Below are 22,896 nucleotides of genomic sequence, written 5' to 3' on the forward strand. Positions count from 1 at the left end.
GCAATCTGATTTTCTTATAGAGAAGACTATATTCAACAAATTTTGAGTACCTAATACCAAAAAAACCCTTGTTTCTGATAGCTAGATGACTGTTTTCTCAGGTCGGTTTGCTATAGGATCTGAAATTTTTTGAAAACCATATGCTGGTATATTACAGGAATAATTGCAGCTATGAGCTGTACTGTCTAGTCCAGTATTAGTGTCTTTGCCTAGTGTGGAAGCTTCCGAGTGTTTTATGTAAAATGAACGGAAATCATTCTACATAACAGGGCCTGGAATAATCAGTCACATTTACCCACATAGTTTCACGTTGTCCCATATTTTTTTACCTACTCTACCAATTATTTTTTCCCTCCAGAAGTAAATGAGGCAGAGATTTGAAGGGCATCACTTTATTCCAAAGTTGATCGTTAGTGAGAGGGATTTTTACAGTCTTCCCTCCTCCCTCAGCTGCCTCCTGGTTAGAGATGCTAACAAGAATTACGATGGTCCTAAGATACTGGAGGAAGTAAAAAAGGTGAAGGCCCTACACATTTTAGTTCACGTTTGGCATTTCTTGGTCTTTACCCTATGTAAGGCAAGGAGAAAAAGACATGAAATTTAAATTACAGATAAACACAAGTGTATTAGTCCATTTTCACACTGCTATAAAGAACTGCCCAAGACTGGATAATTTATAAAGGAAAGAGGTTTAATTGACTCACTGTTCCACATGACTGGGGAGGCCTCAGGAAACTTGCAATCATGGCAGACAGTGAAGAGGAACCAAGGCACCTTCTTCACAAGGTGGCAGGAAGGAGAATGAACACAGGAGGAACTATCAAACTTATAAAATCATCAGATCTCATGAGAACTCACTATCACAAGAACAGCATGGGGGAACCGCTCCCAAGATCCAATTACCTCCACCTGATCTCTTCCTTGACATGTGGGGATTACAGGGATTATAATTCAAGATGATATTTTAGGTGGGGGCACGGCTAAACCATATCATACAAGGAATGACTGAAACTAAAGACATTAATTTCCTTTCCCTTGGTTGGCCAGGCTGAAGTCTTCATTACTGACTAATAGAGACCAAGCAGGTTGGTTTAATCCCATTGCCCTCTAGTGCTTTCCAGTGTTGGCCAAAATGTTGCCTCCATTTTAAACAAACATTCCTCCTGGGAAAGAATGTCTTTCTATCATACGATTAGGGAGAAGAGAAGAGGAAGCAAGAGAAAAGTTTAAAGTGTTGTACAGAAGTTTCCAACCACAGGAGAAGCAAAACACCAAAGAAGTTGTAGAATACAGGGCGTGGCGAAGAGTTGGAGCCCAGGCCGTGCTGTCTGAGAAGGCATGCCAAGCCAAGGTTCAGGCTTCCTAGGACTATGTCCTGCCCGGAGAAGCATTCCAGTCCTTCTCATCATGGAGAAATGGCCAAGCCCCGTGCGGCTAGAAGGAGGCCACGTACACCACATTGTCTTTGCAGGTTTCCAGGGAAGAGACAGACCAACTGAATGACCTCCAGCCCATCCCTGGCCAGAGCCCCAGGTCAAGGAGAGCTGGGCAAGTCCATGATGTCTGATCAGATCGGGGCTGGGGTTCAGGTCTTAAACATCAGGAAGCCCCCAAATGCAGTGCCCGGCAGGCTTCTCTTTGTTATTGATCCCTGGGTTAACTCAAACCACACTCGCTCACCCTTCTGCAGCTCAGCCATGGCAAAGACCGTTGCTGTGCTTCCACTCCCCTGCCCCGTGGTACATACTGGAGTCCGATGGTGACCTCCAAACACCAGCTGCCCGGTGCCTGGCCCTGGGCCAAATTCAACGCTCACTGCAAACAGGTAGACACCACGCTCAGGGGCTCGGAAGTAGCCATGTTCAGGGAAGTAGCTGCTGCCAACGTTGATGTATGTAGTGTTGAACTTCACTGTCTGCAGGGCAGCCGTCCCTTCTGAAAAGCTGGCATAGAAGGCCACAGGGGATCCTGAAACATAACAGGACAGTGCTTAGTGACTCATCCCTTACACCCTTGGGTGGGAAATTAAACCCTGAGACCTACTGCCCTCACCTTATTAGCACTGGAAATAGGTCACTATTTCTAGATAACCTAGATATTCCCAACAGCAGTGTTATTGCAGCTAGATGGCCAATTCTGTTTTTCACTAATAGAGAGGAAGGAAAATGCAAGTCTGTTGTCTGAGCTGATGTACATTTTAACAAAATACTTTTTTTTTTTTTGAGACAGGGACTCACTCTGTCTCCCAGGCTGGAGTGCAGCAGTGGTCATGACTCACTGTAGCCCTTTTTTTTAATGTAGAGATGGATGGAGTCTTACTATGTTGCCCAGGCTGATCTCGAGCTCCTGGGCTCAAGTGGTCCTCCAGCCTCAGCCTCCCAAAATGTTGGGCTTACAGGTGAGCCACCATGCCCAGCCACAAAGCACTTTCTCGTTTGATCCCTTTTCCTTCCAACTTTCTTGAGAGACAGTAACCTTGATTGACAAAACAGGTTGAATCCTTCACCGGCTGCCCAAGGCTACATGGTTTGTAAATGGCAGGCTGGGACAGGAACACAGGTCTCTGACTCCCAGATGACCACTACTTGCTAGAAATCTTGAGATACTCGGGAGAGGGAGAAAATATCCATCTTCAAGGTAATAATAATGCTAACACTGGGAAGGTATCTGCAGAGCCATGAAGGCTGGATCCTCCTGGATGTTGAAGACAGAACCTTGGAGAAAGAAGGAAAGAGCAGGTGGAGCCAGGGAAGAGAAGCCCCTTCAAGCTGGTCTTCTTTTTTTCAGTTGATAAAGGGTCTCTTGTTGCCCAGACTGGAGCACATTGGCGATCATGGCTCACTGCAGCCTCAACTTCCTGGGCTCAAGCAATCCTCCCACCCCAGCCACCTGAGTAGCTGGGTCTACAGGCATGCGCCATCATGCCTGGCTAATTTTTTATTTTCTGTAGAGACAGAGTCTTGCTCTGTTGCCCAGGCTGGTCTCAAACTCCTGAGCTCAAGCGGTCCTCCCACCTCAACCCCGCAAAGTGCTGGGATTACAGGTGTGAGCCACCGTTCCTGGCCAAGCTGGTCATCTTAATGTGGTTTTTCAAAATGTCGTACAGAGCCCTGAGATTACATATGGGTAAATTGAGGCCCAGAAAGAAAAAGCTTATTGCTCCAGACCACACAACTAGTAAATTACCAAGCCTCCTGGGAGCAGACCTTGAATCTCTAGACTTCTGGTTCTCTGCAGGGAGCATTTTGGCCAGCTTAGGACAGGAACACTGACAGAACACTGGTGCCGGGTCCATGCACGGGCACAGAGGCAGAGGAAGTTGCCATGTGTGGAGGGTGTACAAACAGCCAGGAAGAAGCCAGTCCTGCTGCCTGGCCAGCATGGTTGGGCAGCTGGGGACAGGGTCATGAGACGGCACAGGAAGGGTGAGTCCTACTTGGGTCCTGGCTGTGACACTGGCCTTGGCACCAACGAGGTCATGTCCACCATGGGGTTCCTCAACCTGCTCTCTCTGTAGGGGTTTAAAAGAAGGTCCCCATTTCTTAGGTGATAAAACCAAAGTCTGCAGAGGAGCAGTTTGCTGAGCAATTACTGACTTGGGTCCCGGAACTCAAGCCTCAGCTCTTTGACTCCCAATCCAGTAAGCCTTTGTGAATAAAAAAATGTTGCTTTTCTCTAGTTCTGGAAGATTTTTTGAGAATTAGACAGTTGAGAATAGGTTTCCCATTTGTGTTAAGATTGTGTCAAATCAGCCGGGCGCAGTCGCTCACGCCTGTAATTCCAGCACTTTGGGAGGCCAAGGCAGGCGGATCACCTGAGGTCGGGAGTTGGAGACCATAGTGACCAACATGGAGAAACCCCATCTCTACTAAAAATACAAAATTAGCCAGGCGTGGTGGGGCATACCTGTAATCCCAGCTACTCGGGAGGCTGAGGCATGGGAATCGCTTGAACCCGGGAGGCGGAGGTTGCGGTGAGCCGAGATCACGCCGTTTGCACTCCAGCCTGGGCAACAAGAGTGAAACTCCGTCAAAAAAAAAAAAAAAAAAAGCTGGGCGCAGTGGCTCGCGCCTGTAATCCCAGCACTTTGGGAGGCCGAGGTGGGCGGATCACGAGTTCAGGAGTTCGAGACCAGCCTGGCCAACATGGTGAAACCCCGTCTGTACTAAAAATATAAAAATTAGTTGGGCATGGTGGCAGGCGCCTGTAATCTCAGCTACTCGGGAGGCTGAGGCAGGAGAATCGTTTGAACCCGGAAGGCGGAGGTTGCAGTGAGCCGAGATCACGCCATTGCACTCCAGCCTGGGCGAAAGGGCGAGACTCCGTCTCAAAAAAAAAAAAAAAAAAAAAAAAGTGCCCAAGTCAGAGGCCGGCGGCTGCCTCTGCAATTCCCCTAACACCCTGCAGGTGGGTCTCTCGCCTAGCCGAAGGAAGGCCGGCCCGCAGCGCCCTCTACCGGTGCGAGGCCCTCGTTCCGGCCGTTGCGTCTAGGCGCCTGCGCAGGGAGTTCCGCCGCAGAGGGAGACCCTCAACTCAGCCTTGCGCCGGACAGGCCCTAAGATGCGGGAAGGGCTGTGCAAACTCAGAGTGTGCTTCCCTGCAGGGCACACATTCAAGCCCTACAGCCTTCCTACAAACAAATAAAGGGAAATTTGGGGTGTGTGTGTGTGTGTGTTTGAGACAGAGTCCTACTCTGTCGCCCAGGCTGGAGCGCAATGGAGCTATCTTGGCTCACAGCAACCTCTGCCTCCCAGGTTCCAGTGATTCTCCTGCCTCAGCCTTCCAAGTAGTTGGGATTACAGGTGCCTGCCACCACACCTGGCTAATTTTTTTTTTTTTTTTTTTTTTGACAGAGTTTCACTCTTCTTGACTAGGCTGGAGTGCAGTGGCGCAATCTCAGTTCACTGCAGCCTATGCCTCCCGGGTTCAAGTGATTCTCCTGTCTCAGCCTCCCGAGTAGCTGGGATTACAGGCACCCGCCACCACACCCAGCTAATTTTGTATTTTTAGCAGAGATGGGGTTTCACCATGTTGGGCAGGCTGGTCTGGAACTTCTGACCTCAAGTGATCTACGCGCCTCGGCCTCCCAAACTGCTAGGATTATAGGCATGAGCCACTGTGCCTGGCCTGGAAATTTGTTTTTAAGGACAACATTTTTTTGAAATAAATATTGTCTTGGTAACCACATTTCCAAACCATGGGGCAAATTCTGAAAGTCATCAGCATACTGAAGCCTTGCACCATGCACGAGAGGAAACGAGAGAAGTGTCAGTATCGATGGACACAACCTGGACCCTGAAAATGCTGGGGAAATGGGAAAACGTTGACTGCGTTCCTACATGGGGTAAGCCTCGTGCTAGGTATTTGATAAACGCAGCAGTCTTCATAACAAAACTTTGACGTGGGTAGGGATTCTGCCATTTTACTGAAGAAGAAACAGACAAGTGATGCCAGAGCCTGGGTGCTTCCCACTGCTCCACATTACCTCTTGGGCCATAGGGAGGGTCAGCAGGGGCAGGGGCTGCCTGGGACGGGACCTTCAACAAGGCCTTGGACTTGCCACACGCCAGGCTGCACATGGCCAAGATGGTGGCCTTGTACTTAGCCCTGTGTCTGGGTGGGGAGAGGCCACAGCTCCAAGGCCAGCCTCTGGCAGAGAGAGTCACTTGAGACACACAGCCTAGTTGTCCCCCTCCCAGGATCACACTCAGGGAGGGGATGGGAAGCTTGGTCGCACATCCCTTCAGCCTCAAAGCCAGCTCCCAGGCCCAGGGCCCTGCAGGGACCAGCCATGGAGTGCCTTTTGGAGGGGAAGAACCAGCACCCTAAAGACAGCGCTCCTCTGCTGCTCACTAGCTGTGCAAGCAGGAAACTTCTGTTTGCGCCTCAGTTTCAGGTAATGTGGAAGTGCTGATGAGTGTGTCATTGACCTTTGTGGTAAAGCCCAGGAAGGGGACTAGCACAGAGCGGTGGGACAGGTTAACTGTATTTGCAGAGGGAATGAGCTCCTTCCAGGGCCCATGGCTTTCCCTGTACAGTCCACTGAGGTGTGTTCCAAGACCTTAGCAGGTGCCTGAAATCTCAGACAGTACCAAACCCTATATATACTATTTTTTTCTCTATGTACACACCTATGCCAAAGTTTAACTTGTAAATTAGGCACAGTAAGAGATTGACAATAATAATAAAATATAAAACAATTATAACAATATACTGCAATAAAAGTTATATGAATGTGGTTTCTCCCTCTCTCAAAATCTTATTGTACTGTACTCACCTATTTTCTGATCGTGGTTGATGCAAGAAACTGAAATCAATGCTGGGCACATGGCTCACATCTGTAATCTTAACACTTCAGGAGGCTGAGGTGGGCAGATTACTTGATCCCAGGAATTTGAGACCAGCCTGGGCAACATAGCAAGACCCTGTCTCTACAAAAAGTACAAAAATTAGCTAGGCATGGTGACACATGCCTGTAAGTCCCAGCTGCTCTGGAGGCTGAAGTGGGAGGATCAGCTGAGCCTGGGGAGGTCGAGGCTGCAGTGAGCCATGATCCCACCACTGTACTCAAGCCTGGATGACAAAGTGAGACCCATCTCAAAAAAAAAAAAAAAGGAAAAGAAAAGAAAAAGAAAAAAACTAAAATCATGGAAAGTGAAACAGAGCTAAGTGGGGCTGCAAGTGGCCACAGTCCCTATCCACATTCTCCCTAGATACAGTGGCTTAAACGCACATGGGAACGAAGGGGGTGAGGTGAAGAGATGAGATGGGGGGACTTGAAGGCTGCCCTGGCAGGGCAGGAGGCCCTCCCCTCTCTGCAGCAGAAGCAGTAGGCGGCACTAGTGTGCGTGTGGCCTCCAGGCTCTGTCGCTCACGGGCTCTGGCACTAGCAGGTGGTTCTTGTGACTTCTCCTGTCTCCCCATAAGCCAGGTAGCTTGAGAGACCCACACCCCTGAAAAGCAGGTGGGCCAAGGGGAAGGTGTACCCAGTAGGGGTGACGGATGGCCGTCCTGTTCTCTTTCTTCCTTGCCCTCTTGGAGGCAGAAGAGCTGCCGGCAGCCGGCCCTGGCCTCCTAGGCTCGTCCAGTCTCCCCGGCCCAGGAACTCACCTGCCTCCCAGAGCGCCGCGCCCAAGGCACCTGGGACAGGCCCTGTGACGCGCGTGTCCACCAAAGGCTCCGCTTCCTTCTTGTCCCTCTTCCGGGGAGCTTCCAGGCCTTTCTGCTGCTTCTTCCCTTTCCTGCTCAGCATAGTCTGCAGCTTCCCCAGGTCCAGGCTGACGTTGGCTTCCATGAGCCCTTGGAAGTTCCCAAAGAGGCTGTGGAAGAGCCGCTGGTGCTGCTCCAAGCTGCGCTGAGTGGCGAAGAGTGCGTTGTGGAGGCCGTCAAGGGAGGCGTTGAGGGAGGCGGCCCCGGCCCCGGCCTCGGCCTCGCAGCACCGCCCGACACTCTTGACGTCGTTGCTCAGGCGCTGGAGCTCCCGCGCCAGCCCGGCCAGGGCGGTGGTGGCGGCCTCTTCGCGGCCCGCGTCGTGGCTGGGCTCCAGGTGCTCTGCCGGCCGCGGGGGCTCCGAGGCCTGCTCCAGGGCCGCCACTCGGGCGGCCAGCTCGTCCCAGCCGAGCGCCTGCTCCTGCAGCCCGCTGGCGGCGTCCTGCAGGGCCACGCGGATCTGCTCGTAGCTCAGGGGCAGCGGTCCCGGCGTCTGCTCAGACATCTCCTCCAGCACCTCCTCCCCGAAGAGCGCGGCCAGAACCGCCTCGTGCCGCAGCGCGTCCTCCAGCAGGGCGGCGAAGGCGCTGTGCAGCTGGCGCACCTCGTGGCGGGCCTCGGCCTCGGCCGCCTTCAGCGCGCCCACCTCGGCATCCAGCGCCTGCACTTGGCTCCGGAGCCGCGATGTGGCCGCCCGCGCCCGCTCGCCCTCCGCTTTGTGCGCGTCCACGGCCAGCGACACGGCGTCCACGGCGTTCTGCAGGGCCTGCAGGGAGGAGCCGTCCAGCTGCCGCCGCTCGTCCAGGCTCACCTGGGTCTCCTCCAGGGCACGCGTGGCGTCCCTCTGGCCCTCCCGGATGACGTCCAGGTCTAAGTAGAGCTTCTGGCAATTGCAGTCCTTCACGTACTTGATGAGGTCGGCATGGCCACCCTGCAGATGCTGCAGCGTGAGGTTGAGCTCCAGGAGCTGCCGCTCCACCCCCTCCCTGTTCTCCTCCATGATCAGAGACTTCTCCATCAGGATCACGCGCAGCTCACGGAGCGCCGTGTGGTTCACCTGCAGCTCCTCCACCTGCCGCTCCACCTTGCTAATCTGATCGAATGTCTCGTCCGATTCGGAGTACAGTTCCTTGATCTCATCCACGTGCCGGGTCAGGGTGGCCCTCATGTCCTCCAGGGTGTACTGCAACTCCTCCTCCCTGCGGGCCGTGGTCACGTGCAGCTCTGAGAGGTTCCTCTGCAGCTGGCCCAGCCTGGCCTGCAGGCTGTCCGGCTCAGGCCTTGCCCCAGCCCCGGGCGTTGCCAACACCAGACTGCCATTGGTCCCTGGGGCCTCCTGAGCCTTGTGCAGCCTCTTCAATTTGGTGTCCACATCGGCCTGGAGCTCCGAGATCGAGCGGTGCAGGCTAAAGTGCTGGGCATGCAGGCGGTCCTCCACGTCCTGCCGCAGCTGACCCACTCTCTGAGTGTTCTCCTGGACCTTGGCCTCAAATTTGGCACCAAGCTCCTGGAAGTCAGCCCTGGCCACAGCACTGTCCTGGACTCTGGAGATGGCCTGGCGGTTGGCCTCCACATCAAGAGACAGGTTTCTTATGGCCTGGGAAAGGCTGTGCAGGCTTTGGTTAAAGTTCCTCCAGATGGGGCTGAAATGCACTTGTAGGAAGGTGTCCACGTGGGGTAGCAGCACCTGCTCCAAGGATCTATCAGGGAACTCTGCAACAGACATGCGGTGTGACACAAGCCCTGCAGGAGCAGACACTCCTCCCAGGCTGGGACCAGCGGGGTCCTCCCCCACTCCCCTCAGTGTGACCAGGCTCTTCCTCAGCCCCTACAGCCTGCCACTCACCGTGCCCTGTTTGATTTGCTTCCATCATTGCAGCTGTGAGGTTACCAGGCAAGGCTTTCCACAGGCCTGGCAGACTGTCTGCCACCTGGTGCACATCATTCTGGAGATCTCCCAGCAGGTGTTCCTGCTGTTCCTGTTGCACCTCAACCTCATTGATTGCTGCAGCAAGGTGGCCTAAATACACAGCAGACATAAATGTCAAGGGCTAACTCACCAGGCCTGGGAAGATCACGAGGTTCAGAGAAGGAGAGTTGAAGGCTGAGAGCAGGGAAGGTAGCTGCTGATGTCCTCTGAGCAGGAGCTTAGAAGCCTTAAACCCCTGGAGGGCAAATGCATAGCAAGTGAGCCCTTACCTTGCCTCCTACACCTACAGCAGACATGACTAATCAATCGTGGTACACTCCCCTCCTCAGCACATGCACATGGCCTCACAACTTCATTCTTGGCAGCCCTTGTCAATAAATACTTCACCACATAATGAAACTCATTTGCTTTCTCGATCTTGGGCCCAGCCTTGAAGGGCCCTGCTGCAAATGGTGTCTCTTGGTGGGTTTCCTGTGCTGACTCCAAGACCAAGGACAGCATGACTTCCTGGCTCTGGTTAGGGCTGTGGGAAAGGGTGAGAATGCTTTTTCCAGGCACAAGGGCTTGTGTGGTTCAGGGGGGCAAGGAAAGTGCCAGATGAACCAGTCCTTCCCAGAAGATGGGGCGAAGGAAAAGGGTGTGTGTGCTTAGCCAGCAGGCAGCTGGGGGCCCTGTGAGCCTGGCCTTCAAGGTGGGACGTGGTGCAGGCCACAGAGCAGGCCTTGCTGATTCTGGAGGCAAGGTTTCCCTGAAATGGCACTGCTGTATCACAGGAGAAAGGGCCAGCTGGCTACATGGGCCCCACCAGCCTGCCTGCCTGCCCCTTCTGGAAAGCAACACACCAGGTTCAAAGCTGACTGGTCCATCCCGAGGTTCCTGGTGGCTGTCACCAGGATCTGCAGGCTCAGGGACTGCCATGGAATCTGCAGAAGAAAGCATTAGATATTGACCCCATTGGTCAGGGGAGCTGCTTGACCTTGGGGATCAGAGATCAAGGGGGAAAGGGGGCTGCAGGGAGCCCTACCGTGGTGCTCACAGTTGGGGCCCGTGTAGCCAGGGCAGCACCTCCAGGCCAAAGAGGTCAGCACCTTCTGCTTGACCTGGTACACTGGCTTGTGGGCCATGCGGTACCTGGAAGAGGAGGAGGGCTGGCTCAGTGACTCCAGGGAGGGCCCGCTCCAGGCCTGGGCAAATGGCCTACCCTCCCCTACTCACATGACTTTGACTCTCTGGCAGTCTGGAGCTCCCTGCGGACACGGCTGCTGCGAATGAACGAGGAATTTCTCTGTTTTGCAAAGAGCTAGTAAGGTGACCAGCTTGGACATTGGGTAGGGGCACCAGTTACTGGAAAACAAGCCAGAGGAGAAGGCTGCTGAGCCACATCCAGGTCAACAGGGTGGTGGCAGTGCAGAGCCACCAGTCCCCGCCTCCTGCTGGAGCAGTGCTGGGATTCTGGAATCCATTATCCTGAGGAGAGAGCCTTCCGCATTATTCATCCCTGGGCTCCAGAGCAAATGTTTCACAATCCCTACCTGCAAAGAGAGCACCTGCTCCACCACCTTCCCGAAGCCTCCCCGAGCCAGCAGAGAGGCTGAGAAACCCACCACAATCTAGAGCTGTGAAAAGCAGCTCCAGGGTGATGACTGTTTTAGCCAACAAAACTAACAGTGAGAGTGTGGGGAAACACTGTGTGCACTGCAGCTGTCTGCATGGATTCCCTTTGGTGAGGTTAGCTGCAGAGCCAGAAAGCTCTCACTGTTTCTCCTGCTACCAACGTGCAGCTGGGGCTGGAGAATCCTGGGTTCAAATCCCTCACACTTTCTGGCTGTGTGACCCTGAGTGAGGCACTTAGGGAGCTTCTCTTTCCCCATCTATGCAATGGTGATCGTAATGCCCTCCTCTAAGTGGGCAGAGAAGCACCAGGGGCCTGGCTCCTGACAAGTATTCTGTGAACACAGCCCCACTGCCCCATTCCAGCTGCCCTGGCAGCCTGCCCAGTTGCTACTTATATGAGGGACCAGCTCCCTGGTCATGCCCATTAGGACCATTCTAGAAAGGGACTTTCAAACAGTTGTCCTAAGGAAAGGTAAGCAGCTGGGTGGAGCAGTGTCCTCTCTGGGATGGCCACCGCATCAAGGTCATGCAAGGTGGTTGGGGGTCACACTCAGCATCCCGCACACCTGAGAGGTAGCCCCTCCATCCTGGCCCTTCACCAGCATGTACTGTGGTGGTCCCAGGAGTGGGGGACACTCATGCTGACGGAGCCCCAGTTCACTGACCCAGTGGCTGACTCCATGGGGTCAGTGGCAGTGGTCAGAGAGCCCTTCCCTAGGCAGCCAGCTGCCAGAACAGAGCTCGTCAGAGTTGCAAGTGGCAATGATCTCTGTGGCACAGTACAGCTCAGCACCTCTTGGGTGCCGGGTGCTGCGCTCAAGCTCAGGGTGTGGATGTGGAGGTGCAGACTTTCCCTTCAGGGTCCCCAGGGAGAGTGGGCACTCTTAGAATGGGTGAGAAGTGCTAGGATTTGCAGAGACTTTCAGGAGAAGGAGCTAATGGGGCTGTGTCTTAAGGCCAGAAAGTCGGATGAGGCACCGGATGTGACAGGGGTGCGTGGGGGTGAGGAAGGGGCTGCAGAAGGAGGCTGGGACGAAGGGAGAAGCCAGACCTCAGCGGAGGAGCTGGCCCATGTCCCTGAGGGCATGGGAAATCATGGAGGGGTTTCAGCAGGGAAGTGGCATGAAAGAGCCACCCTGGTTCCTGGGTGCAGAGAGGATGGGAGGGCAAGATGTTGGCAGCTGTGTCCAGAGTATGGGGAGAGATGGTGACAGCTTGGACTGAGTGATGGTGGACGTGGGAGAAGTGGCCACATCTGTGGGCTCTTAGAAAGCAGCGTTCAGAGGCCTTGGTGATGAAGTGGCTGTCAGTGCCGGGATTTTATTCTCTGGAGCCGGTCTTTGTCCTGGGGCTGTCAAGCACTGTCACACAGGGGATAGTGTTGGGAAAGGCAGGGGCGGGGGATTCGAGTGACCTTTTCTTTTTTTGGAGACGGAGTCTCGCACTGTCGCTTGGGCTGGAGTGCAGTGGTGCAATCTTGGCTTGCTGCAACCTCCACCTCCCAGGTTCAAGCGATTCTCCTTGCCTCAGCCTCCCAAGTGGCCGGGATTACAGGTGCCCACCACCACGCCCGGCTAATTTTTTTGTATTTTTAGTAGAGACAGGGTTTCACTATGTTGGCCAGGCTGGTCTTAAACTCCTGACCTCGTGATCCACCTGCCTCGGCCTCCCAAAGTGCTGGGATTACAGGCGTGAGCCACCGCACCCAGCCAAGTGACCATATTTTGAGTGCTGAGCCCCCAGCCTGCTTTACCCTCTTAGCAGCAGACTGGAAAAGTTTCTTAGGAAAATGAGCCAGCCCGAGAGGAAAAGACCCAAAGCTGCTGACACCAGGGGTTCTCCCATAAAAATAGCCAACCAGAAGATCCTATGACAAAATGGGTCAGAAAGGGGTATCCATACACCCCAGCTTCCAGTCAGCTTCTCAGTCTTTCTCCTCTTAAGTGAGCAGACATCCAAGATTTACCCGAGAAACATTGTATTCCAAAAGATGGCCAGGTACAGTAGCCCACGCCTGTAATCCCAGCACTTTGGGAGGCTGAGGTGGGAGGATCCTTTGAACCCACGAGTTTGAGTCCAGCCTGTGCAATGTAGTGAGACCTCATCCCTACAAAAAATTAGCCAGGTGTGGTGGCATATGCCTGTAGTCTCAGCTATTCAGGAGGCTGAGGTAGGAGGATTGCTTGAGCCCAGAAGTTTGAGGCTGCAGTGAGCCATGATTATGCCACTACACTTCAGCCTGGGTGCAGAGCAAGACCCTATCTAAAACAAACAAAAAAAAGAAGTCAAAGTGGGCAAACGGAAAAATGTCAACTTGGACAAAAACCAAGACTGTGTAAGGAGAAGAGAACCACTCCAACATTTGCACTAAGATTTCCAGGTTGGTAAAAGAAATTACCGCACCCGGCCGGGCACGGTGGCTCACGCTTGTAATCCCAGCACTTTGGGAGGCCGAGGCGGGCGGATCATGAGGTCAGGAGATCAAGACCATCCTGGCTAACATGGTGAAACCCCGTCTCTGCTAAAAATATTTAAAAAATTAGCCGGGCGTGGTGGTGGGCGCCTGTAGTCCCAGCTACTCGGAGAGGCTGAGGCAGGAGAATGGCGTGAACCTGGGAGGCGGAGCTTGCAGTGAGCCGAGATCGCGCCACTGCATTCCAGCCTGGGTGACAGAGCGAGACTCCGTCTCAAAAAAAAAAAAAAAGAAATTACTGCACCCAAGAAACAAGACCAGGAAGCTATGAAAAAAAAAAATGAGGGGGGGATGGGAGAGGAAGGGTGAGCATTCAGAGAACAAAAAAAAACTCTTGGAACTTAAAAACATAACAGTAGAAATGAAAATAAATTTAATAGAAATGTTAGAGGGTAAAGTTAAAGAAATTTCCCTAAAAAGAGCAAATGGAGAGATGAAAAATTGGAAAGAGAAAAGAAAAATAGAGGACCAGTCTTGCAAATGTAACATCCAAATAGCACAAATTTCAGAAAGAGAGAACAGACAGAGGAAATCATCAATGAAAAAAAATCAGGCCAGGCATTGTGCCTTATGCCTGTAATCCCAGTATTTTGGGAGGCTGAGGCAGGAGGATCACTTGAGCTCAGGATTTCAACACCAGCCTGAGCAACATGGCAAGATCTCAATCTCCACAAAAATATTCAAAAATTAGCTAGGTGTGGTGATGTACACCTGTAGTCCCAGCTCCTCAGATGGCTGAGGTGGAAGGGTCCCGTGAGCCCGGGAGGTTGAGGCTTCAGTGAGCTATGATTGCACCACTGGACTCCAACCTGAGCAAAAGAGCGAGACCTTGTCTCAACAACAAACAAAAAACATATTCCAGAAGTGAAGGACTTTGATTTCCAGATTCAAAGCACCACCAATTACCTGCAATATGATGAAAATACACTTACATCAAAACATGTCATGAAATTTTAGAACTCTGGAAACGAAGGGTTTCTACATGCTTCCAGAGAGAAAAACCAAGACAAACACACTCATACAAAATCAGTAATTGGAATGGCTTTGAACCTCTCAACAGCAATATTGGAAAATGGAACACAGTGAAAATTGCATTCAAAATACTGAAGAAAAATAATTTACAACCCAGAATCCTATATCCAGCCTAACTATGAACCAGTGTGGGGAGTGAGAATAAAGGCATTTTCAAACGACCCAGGTTTCAGAACATTTACCTCCCATGTATCCCAGTAGGAGACTACCTGATGAGCAGTGGTTTGAAATATTGCCTGCACATCAACACCATCATGCAAGCCAGGTGTGGTGGCTTGCACCTGTAATCCCAGCTACTCAAGTGACTGAGGTGGGAGAACTGCTTGAGGCCTGGAGTTTGAGATCAGCCTGGAGAACATAGTGAGACCCCATCTCAAAAAAAAAAAAAAAAAAAAAAGACACCCAAAAACAAAACCACTGTGTGGCACTTTAAAAATAATAGTCTTGGGGCTGGGTGTGGTGGCTCACACCTGTAATTCCAGCACTTTGGGAGGCCAAGGCAGGTGGATCACTTGAGGTCAGGGGTTCCGGACCAGCCTGGCAAACATGGCAAAACCTCGTCTCCACTAAAAATACAAAAATTAGCCAGGCATGGTGGTGCACGCCTGTAATCCCAGCTACTCAGGAGGCTGAGGCAGGAGAATCACTTGAACCCGGAAGGCAGAGGTTGCAGTGAGTGGAGACTGCACCACTGCACTCCAGCCTGGGTGACAGCAAGACTCCGTCTCAATAATAATAATAATAATGAGTATATTAATAATAATACACTCATTATTATTTATTATATTAATTATTAATTAATAATATATTAATAATATATTAATAAATGATAATAATAATAGTCTTGGGCCAGGTGCAGTGGCTCATGCTGGTCATCCCAACACTGGGAAGCCAAAGCAGGAGGACTGCTTAAGACTAGGAATTTGATACCAGCCTGGGCAATATAGTGAGACTTCATCTCTACAAAAAATACAAAAAATAATAAAAAGAGGCTGGGTACAGTGGCTCATGCCTATAATCCCAGCACTTTGGGAGGCTGAGGCAGGCAGATCACGAGGTCAGGAGTTTGAGACCAGCCTGGCCAACATAGTGACATACTGTCTCTACTAAAAATACAAAAAATTATCTGGGCATGGTGGTGGGCGCCTGTAATCCCAGCTACTTGGGAGGCTGAGGCAGGAGAATCACTTGAACCTGGGAGGCGGAGGTTGTGGTGGGCCAGGATCACTCCACTGCACTCCAGTCTGGGTGACAGTGCAAGACCCTGTCTCAAAAATAATAATAATAATAAAAAGAAAGAAAAATGATAGTCTCCTAGACCCCCTGAGGTTAGGGCCTGAGCACCAGCATTTTAAGGCTCTCTGGGTCATTGCATGGCACACCCAGGATGCAGAACTGTGGTGCCACAGGAAACACTCCAACAAAACAACAGAGAGAATCAAGAAAGAGAAGGCACAGGATCAGGAAACAGGTTCCAACACAAAAACCACGTGAAGGGAGCCCCCAGAATGACAGTGGGCTGTGGGATGAGGGCAGCAGTTCACACTGGAACACACCTGGAGGCTCTGGGAGCTGCATCTCCAAGAAGACGCAGCTGATCCGACACCCGGCATGAATGAGAGTGTAGAGAGCAGATGTGGACAACTGGCTGAAGGTATGGAGCTGAGTTAGTGATAAAACCACGGAATAAGCAGAAGAAAAAAGCAAGACATGAAATTTTAGAACTCTGTGAGTTCTAAATTTTTACTACTGGGAAAACCAAAAGTGTGCAAGGGGGCAAAAAAGTTTCACAGTTTATTTCCAAGGCTTAATGCTGAGCAGTACACATGGCCCTATGGATGCATGCACATGTATTTGCTTTGGGGTAGGAATGAGATCTGGCTCATAGGTAATGCTACCTCCATCCCAGCTACTCAGGAGGCTGAGGCAGGAGAATTGCTTGAATCTGGGAGGTGGAGGTTGCAGTGAGCCAAGATCGTGCCATTGCACTCCAGCCTGGGCAACAAGAGTGAAACTCCATCTCACACACACAAAAAAGATAATGTTACCTCCTAAGAAGTAGCAATGCAAGCATGTTCTTTAGTGATACAGAGGTAAACGCAAAAGAATCACCTGCAAATTTGAAAGTCATTGCCTTTGGGACCAGAGGGAGCTGGGGCTTCTGACTGTCTCAACAAGCCTTAGAGAATCAGTTGACTCCTAATCAGGAGATCAGCAAACTTTTTTTCTAAGGGTACAGATAATAAATATTTGACACAAGGCCAGTTACATAATCTGCAGGGCCCAGTGCAAAATGAATATGTGGGGCCTCTCCTTCAAAAAGTATGAAGAATTTCAAGATGATGACACCCAGGGTGGGGCCCTCCAGAGTGCAGGGCCTTGTATGTGACTGCACAGGTCACATGCCCCTGATGCTGGCCATGGTTTCAGGCTTTCCAGGCCACATGAACTCTGTCCCATCTACTCAGCTCTGCCATTATACCACAAAAGCAGTCGATGACAATATGTAAATGAACCAGCCTGGCTGTGCTCCAATAAAACTTTGTTAGCAAAAACAGGTGATGGGCTGGATTTGGCCCACTGGCCATAGTTTTCTGACCCCTGCCTATGAGTATGTATAACTAATAAAAATGAAACTTAAAAAAATAAATAAAGTAATTTTCATCAGGAAGAGAAAATGCAGATGAATAATCAAGAACAGTTTGGAACCCAGGCACAGTGGCTCATGCCTGTAATCCCAGCACTTTGGGAGGCCCAGGTGGGAGGATCACTTGAGTGCAGGAGTTTCAGACAAAACTGGGCAACATGGCACAACCCTGTCTCTACAAAAAATACAAAAATTAGCTGGGCGTGGTGGCACGCACCTCTAGTCCCAGCTACTTGGGAGGCTGAGGTGGAAGGATTGCTTGAGCTGAGGAGGTGGAGGTCGCAGTGAGCCCACATTGAACCACTGCACTCGAGCCTGGGCAATGGAGCAAGACCCTGTCTCGAAAGAAAAAAAGAAAGAACATTTTGAAAGACAACAATGAGTAGGGAGTTTCTCTCACAACTATCAAGACCGACTCCAAAGCCAAAGAATGAAAACGATGGGGCGTTGGCTCAGGATTTGATATGCCAGCCAGTGGGAACAGAGACCAGGAAGGGGCCGGTGCATCTCCAAGGGATCAGTCAACGTAAAAAGGGGACACCTCACGATAAGGATGGAAGGAAGGAAGGAATGCTCACTCAACACTGAAACAGAGGGCTGGGAAGGTGCTGGCCCCAGAGCTCAGGAGCCACAGGTGACATGCTTGTCTGCACAGACATCCACCTGGGGCCCCATGGAAATTCCTGGAACATGGGCTCAGTATCGGGGCAACCTGCCCCCAATATTTCAACATAGGTTCTATTTTCCCTAAGTGTCGGCCAGTCTGAGAAATAAAGAGAAAGAGTACAAAGAGAGGAATTTTACAGCTGGGCCTCCGGGTGTGACATCATCTATCGGTAGGACCGTGATGCCCACCTGAGCCGCAAAACCAGCAGGTTTTTATTAAGGACTTTAAAAGAGGAGGGGGTGTATGAACAGGGAGTAGGTCACATGCTTTAAGGGGCAAAAAGCAGAGCAAAGATCACATGCTTCTGAGGAAACAGGGCAAGGACAAAATCAGAAACTCCTGATAGGGGTCTATGTTCAGTGGTGCACATATTGTCTTGATAAACATCTTGACAGAAAACAGGGTTTGAGAGCAGGGAACCAGTCTGATCTCAAATTTACCAGGGCTGGGGTTTCTCAATCCTGGTAAGCCTGAGGGTACTGCAGGAGACCAGGGCGTATCTCAGTCCTTATCTCAACCGCATAGGACAGACACTCCCAGAGTGGCCGTTTATAGACCTCCCCCCAGGAATGCAAATCTTTTCCTAGGGTCTTAATATTATATTCCTTGCTAGGAAAAGAATATAGCGATATCTCTCCTACTTGCACATCCATTTATAGGCTCTCTGCAAGAAGAAAAATATGGCTCTTTTTGCCCGACCCCACAGGCAGTCAGACCTTATGGTTGTCTTCCCTTGTTCCCTAAAATTGCTGTTATTCTGTTCATTTGCAAGGTGCACTGATTTCATATTATTCAAACACACATGTTTTACAATCAATTTGTACAGTTAACACAAACATCACAGGGTCCTGAGGTGACATACATCCTCAGCTTAAGAAGATAACAGGATTAAGAGATTAAGACAGGCATAAGAAATTATCAGTATTATTAGGGAAGTGATAAATGTCCATATTAAAATGAAATCTTCACAATTTATGTTCAGAGATTGCAGTAAAAATAGGTGTAAGAAATTATAAAAGTATTAATTTTGGGAACTGATATATGTCCATATTAAAATGAAATCTTCACAATTTATGTTCCTCTGCTGTGGCTCCAGCCTGTCCCTCCGTTTGGGGTCCCTGACTTCCCACAACAGCTCAGCCCTAGAGAAAAATCTCTCTTAGACCAGTGGTTCTCAATGGGTGGAGAGGGTATTTTCCCCAGGTGCATTGTCACTACTGGGTGGTGGGTGCTACTCACGACTGGGTATCTCATGGGTGGGGCCCAAAGATGCTGCCAAATACCCTATAATGCATAGGACATCTCCACACCCTACAACAAGGAATTATCTAGTCCAAAATGTCAGTAGTGCCAGGGTTGAGAAACTCTCTCTAAACAAAGTTCCATTCCCGGCAAACCTCTGACCTACTAAAGAGGGCCTGGAAGGCCTGTGCCCCAGGCATGCCTGGCCTGGTCCAGCCTGCCAGGAGTGACCGGGACTTTCCACCTCGAGCTCCTGGAAGTGGAAACTATGCCGCCCACCCTTCCTGCCCAGGAACTTTCTCTGCTGACCTGCCCAGAGCCTGGGCTTCAGCACTGCTATTCTCTCTGCCCATGCTCCCTGCCCTGGGCAGGCCCTCCCTTGGCACAGTACAGGCTGCTGGCCCAGAACCCTGGGAACATTCCTGACCTTTGCTTCGGCTTCCTCCAGCTCTTGGCAGCTTCTTGCTGGCCCTTGATGCCCATGCCCCCCACCCAACTTGCTGAAGTGCCCATTTTTCCCTCTGCCCCTCCATCTCAGGCTGGCTTCATCTTTGTGCCCTCCCCTTGGGCAGTCCTGCTGGGTGCCTTCATCTCCCAGTGGCCAACCCAGAGTGGATGTGGGGCTCATCTGGCCTGGTTTGGAGCTGCCCTTGGTCTTCTGTGGCCCCAACCTGCTGCCCCACCCAGATGGGAGGGTATGTGGACTCCTTTGGAGCTTTAAATGGAAGCTGGGCGGCCTGCGCTCTCCTCTCCTCTCCTCTCCTCCTCCTCCCTGAACCCACAGTGACCTTGAGCAAGGCCCTTCCCCCGTCATCAAAATGCGAAGAAACTGTGCCTCTGCGGCACGCAGATCAGAGCGGGGGTGGGGGGAAGCGGGAGGGAGCCTGTGGGAGGGGGAGGGCGCATCTATTATGCAGATTGTGTGGAGTGCCTTCCCTTCCCCAGCCAGGAAACGCCCTCCCAGCGGCCCTCAAGTCTTCCTTGGGAAGGAGGGCGTGTTCTCAGCAGCCTTGCTTTCTGAGGCCCTGAAGCCAGCCATTAACCTGACCATTCCAGGGGAGAAACTCACAGGGTTTTGTCCTTGAGTCAGAAAAGGGCCTTGGCAGAGAAGCCTGAGGCTCTCTCAGGGACCAGCCCAGAGCTGAGAACCCCTGAGCGTGGTTCTGGAAGCTTCAGCTCTGGCCAGTGTGGGCTCTTCCCTGTTCATGCCAAGGGCTTTGTGCCGGGCAGGGGTCGGGGGTGGGGGTGAGGATGGGGGAGGAACAAGTGCAAAAGGTGCATCCTGGCCCAGAGAAGGCAGCCTGTGCTCTGCCCTACTCCTGTGTGACCTCCAGTCATATGCTGGACTCTTCTGGGCCACAAGCTCCCAGCTGGGAAAATCCCAGTGCCCCTTGTGTGAGGGACAGGAGAAGCCTGAGGCCAGTGACTGGGGCCAAGCAGCCTGCTGGCAGCAGCATCCCCTACACGGCCACCCTCTTGTGGGGACAGGACAGCCTGGGTGGGCCCGGGCTCTCACCGTCACTTAGGAGCTGTGTGGCCCTGGGGGGCGTCCCCACCCCTCTGAGCTGTCACAGCAATGTGATAGATGGGACACCTTGCCTGGGGCTCAGCGCGGTCCCTACCACAGACTGAGTTCCACTGGGACAGCAAATCCTGGGTCTGAGGAGCCCACATTCTAGACATCCCCAAGCCAGGGCACAGAAAGAGCCTCTTCCTCCCGAAGTCCTAATGCTCAGGCTGCTGGCTCCCTGGGCTGGGCCCCTCAGGGTCCCTGGCAACCTAAGAAGCAGTTAACCCCTTCACTTCTCCACCGCAGGGAAGTCTGAGGACATAGTGGTTCTATTCAAGCTTCTCCTTGCAAAGGGTCTTATTGGGGCCTGCATCCTGGGCCCGGCCTAGTCCTGGGGCTCTGGAAACAGATGTGAGCGGCAAAGGCAGGGCAGAATGCCTGGCCCTGGCAGCCGAGCCTCCTCGTGATGGTGTTGGTGTCACCACCCCTGCTAGTGGAACCCAATTTGCCTCTCCTTCCCATGCTGCGGGGACGGGGGCTGGAGCACGCTTCCGCCTCCCTCGTCACAGGAGCACGGGAAGCAATCAGCCCAGGAAGCTGCGGCATTTCCTTCCTTTCTCACCAGCCCATCCGGGCTTGGTGAGAGAGCATGGGCTTGCCCTGTGGAGACTGCAGCTTCTGGATGTGGGAAGGAGAGCCCTGAAGGCAGGGGGCTTCCAGGCTTGGGACACCTGGGCATTCCTGGGCCAGGTACATGCACCCTCCCACTCTGAGAACCCCAGAGAAGGACTGCGGGGCCCCTGCAGGGGTGCCCATCAGCAGTTCCCAGACCCTCACTCCTTGGGGCTAAGGGAGCAATGTCTCTCCCACAACCAAGGGGGCAGGGAGGAAGAGGAGCAGCTCCCTCCTCCCTCCTGTCCACCGGGTCCTCTCATCCTCCCTTTGATCAAAAGGAGGAAGGTGGCCTGAGACTCAGGCGTGGAGCTTCCTTGGTCCTGAAATCAGAGCGGAGTGGCTGGATCCACCCCGCCCCTCCCCCAACCCCCGCTCCCCCTGCCGCCCCACCATCGAGAATCACCTGCACCTCCCAGCCCTGAGCAGAGTTGGGGGAAGGTGGGAATGAGGTTTCTCCATGGCCAACTGCTCAGCCACTGCTCCTCACGCCACTGCCACCAGCCCCTCACTAAGGGGCCTCTTGCCCCTCCCTGGTCAAATCCATTTTCAGGAAAGCACCCAACAAACCTGCAACTCAGAAGCCAAATGAGACCTATCCCAGGCAGGTCCGCTCTGCAATGGTGGCTCTCATACACCGCATAGAAGTGTAAGGTGGCCCCCCCTCACTCCCTAAATCCATGTAGATGCCCTTAGCCAAACAGGTCTGGTGTGTGGGGGCAGGAGGGTGGAGGTAGGAGCATCTGGGGGCCGGGGCTGGCTCCGAGTGCTGCAGAGAGTTGACTATGAGCTCTGGAGTCAAACTCAGATCCTGTTCCTTAGCTGTGTGACCTTGGGCAAGCCCCTCAGCCTCTCTGAGCCTCAGGCTCCTCCTCTGTAAGTGGGGCTGTTGGAGGGATGAACTGAGATACACGTGGCAAGGTGCCTGGCCCTGAGACTGGGGGCCCCGTAAACAGCACCTGCTGCTCTGACTGAGGGGCAGTTGGAGATGAGGGGGCACTTAAAGGCCCAACACCTCATCAGCAGGAGGGGCCCTGGCCCTGTACACACAGAATGTTGGAAAGCTATGTTCTGGGTCCAGTTGCAAGACCATCCTGCCCACTTGCTGGGTCGCTGAGGCAGAGTGCCCTGGATTGTGCTCTGGAGAGCAGGGGGCCCTTTCTGCTCACTGCTGGGCAGTCAGTCAGGTCCCCAGGGAACTCAGATCAAAATCTCAGGGCAGCCCTGCTGGGTCTCAGCTTTCAGAATTGATTTCTTTGGAAGAACAGGAGGCATAGCCAGGCCAGCTGGCAATGGCTTCAGCCACAGTCCCCCAGTGCCCCATGCTGGGTGATTGATGGTAGGAGCTGTGCCTCCCTGACAGCCCCCCAAGCCCCATTCCCTGCCGTGGCTCCGACAGGGAACTCCCTGCAATTCTTAGGTGGATCCTGAAACACCCAGTCCAGGCTCCTTGTTCAGCCTCACAGCTGGCCCAGCAGATAGATACTATTAGCCCATTTCACAGATGGGACCCCAGTGAGGTCTAGAGAGGCTCTGCTCTAGCTGAGCTGGGACTCAGATCCTACTCCATGACCTCTGCCAAGGTCCAGGCCCTCTTACCGTCCAACGGGGTCCTTGCCGGTGTCCTTAGCCTCTGCCCTCCAGACCCCAGGTAGCCTGGAGCTCTGCAGATCAGAGAGCCTAGTACTGGGAGCCTGGGCCCATGCCCCCAGCAGCCCCCAGCCCAGGGGGCCCCCAAGGCTGAACAGCAAGCTCAGGATCATCTTGGTGGTGGGGCAGGCTCAGCTCACACTCAGCCTTGGCAAGTGGCTCCAGAAACTGCTACTGACGTTGTCTTCAAGTTAAATCTCAGGAGGAAAAGAAAATACGAGGACAACAAAGAGAGGAAGTGGCCTAGGCC

At 52.6% G+C, this 22,896-nt stretch overlaps 1 protein-coding gene across 1 annotated transcript; it reads right to left on the reverse strand.

The window, feature by feature from the left end:
- Positions 1–376: 376 nt before the first annotated feature.
- Positions 377–22,836, reverse strand: MMRN2 (multimerin 2). Its single transcript, XM_032141803.2, has 7 exons — positions 22,596–22,836; positions 10,355–10,483; positions 10,164–10,270; positions 9,982–10,062; positions 9,056–9,229; positions 7,111–8,922; positions 377–1,968 (listed from the first exon to the last, which is right to left on the reverse strand). Exons 1-7 carry the CDS (start codon positions 22,757–22,759, stop codon positions 1,586–1,588), a joined length of 2,850 nt encoding a protein of 949 aa, XP_031997694.1. The 5' UTR covers positions 22,760–22,836; the 3' UTR covers positions 377–1,585.
- Between the last annotated feature and the right edge of the window lie 60 nt (positions 22,837–22,896).

The sequence above is a fragment of the Hylobates moloch genome, unplaced genomic scaffold, assembly GCF_009828535.3.
Source record: "Hylobates moloch isolate HMO894 unplaced genomic scaffold, HMol_V3 SCAFFOLD_3, whole genome shotgun sequence".
Taxonomy (NCBI): domain Eukaryota; kingdom Metazoa; phylum Chordata; class Mammalia; order Primates; family Hylobatidae; genus Hylobates; species Hylobates moloch.

Bases quoted from the DNA above. Each gene is read 5' to 3' on its own strand.
- MMRN2 (XM_032141803.2), bottom strand. From the start codon at position 22,759: ATGATCCTGAGCTTGCTGTTCAGCCTTGGGGGCCCCCTGGGCTGGGGG. The intron at 10,484-22,595 runs GTAAGAGGGCCT...CTTGTTTTCCAG, and splicing joins GGCAAGGACCCCGTTGGACG to TAACTGGTGCCCCTACCCAA. The intron at 8,923-9,055 runs GTGAGTGGCAGG...TGTCTGTTGCAG, and splicing joins AGCAAATCAAACAGGGCACG to AGTTCCCTGATAGATCCTTG.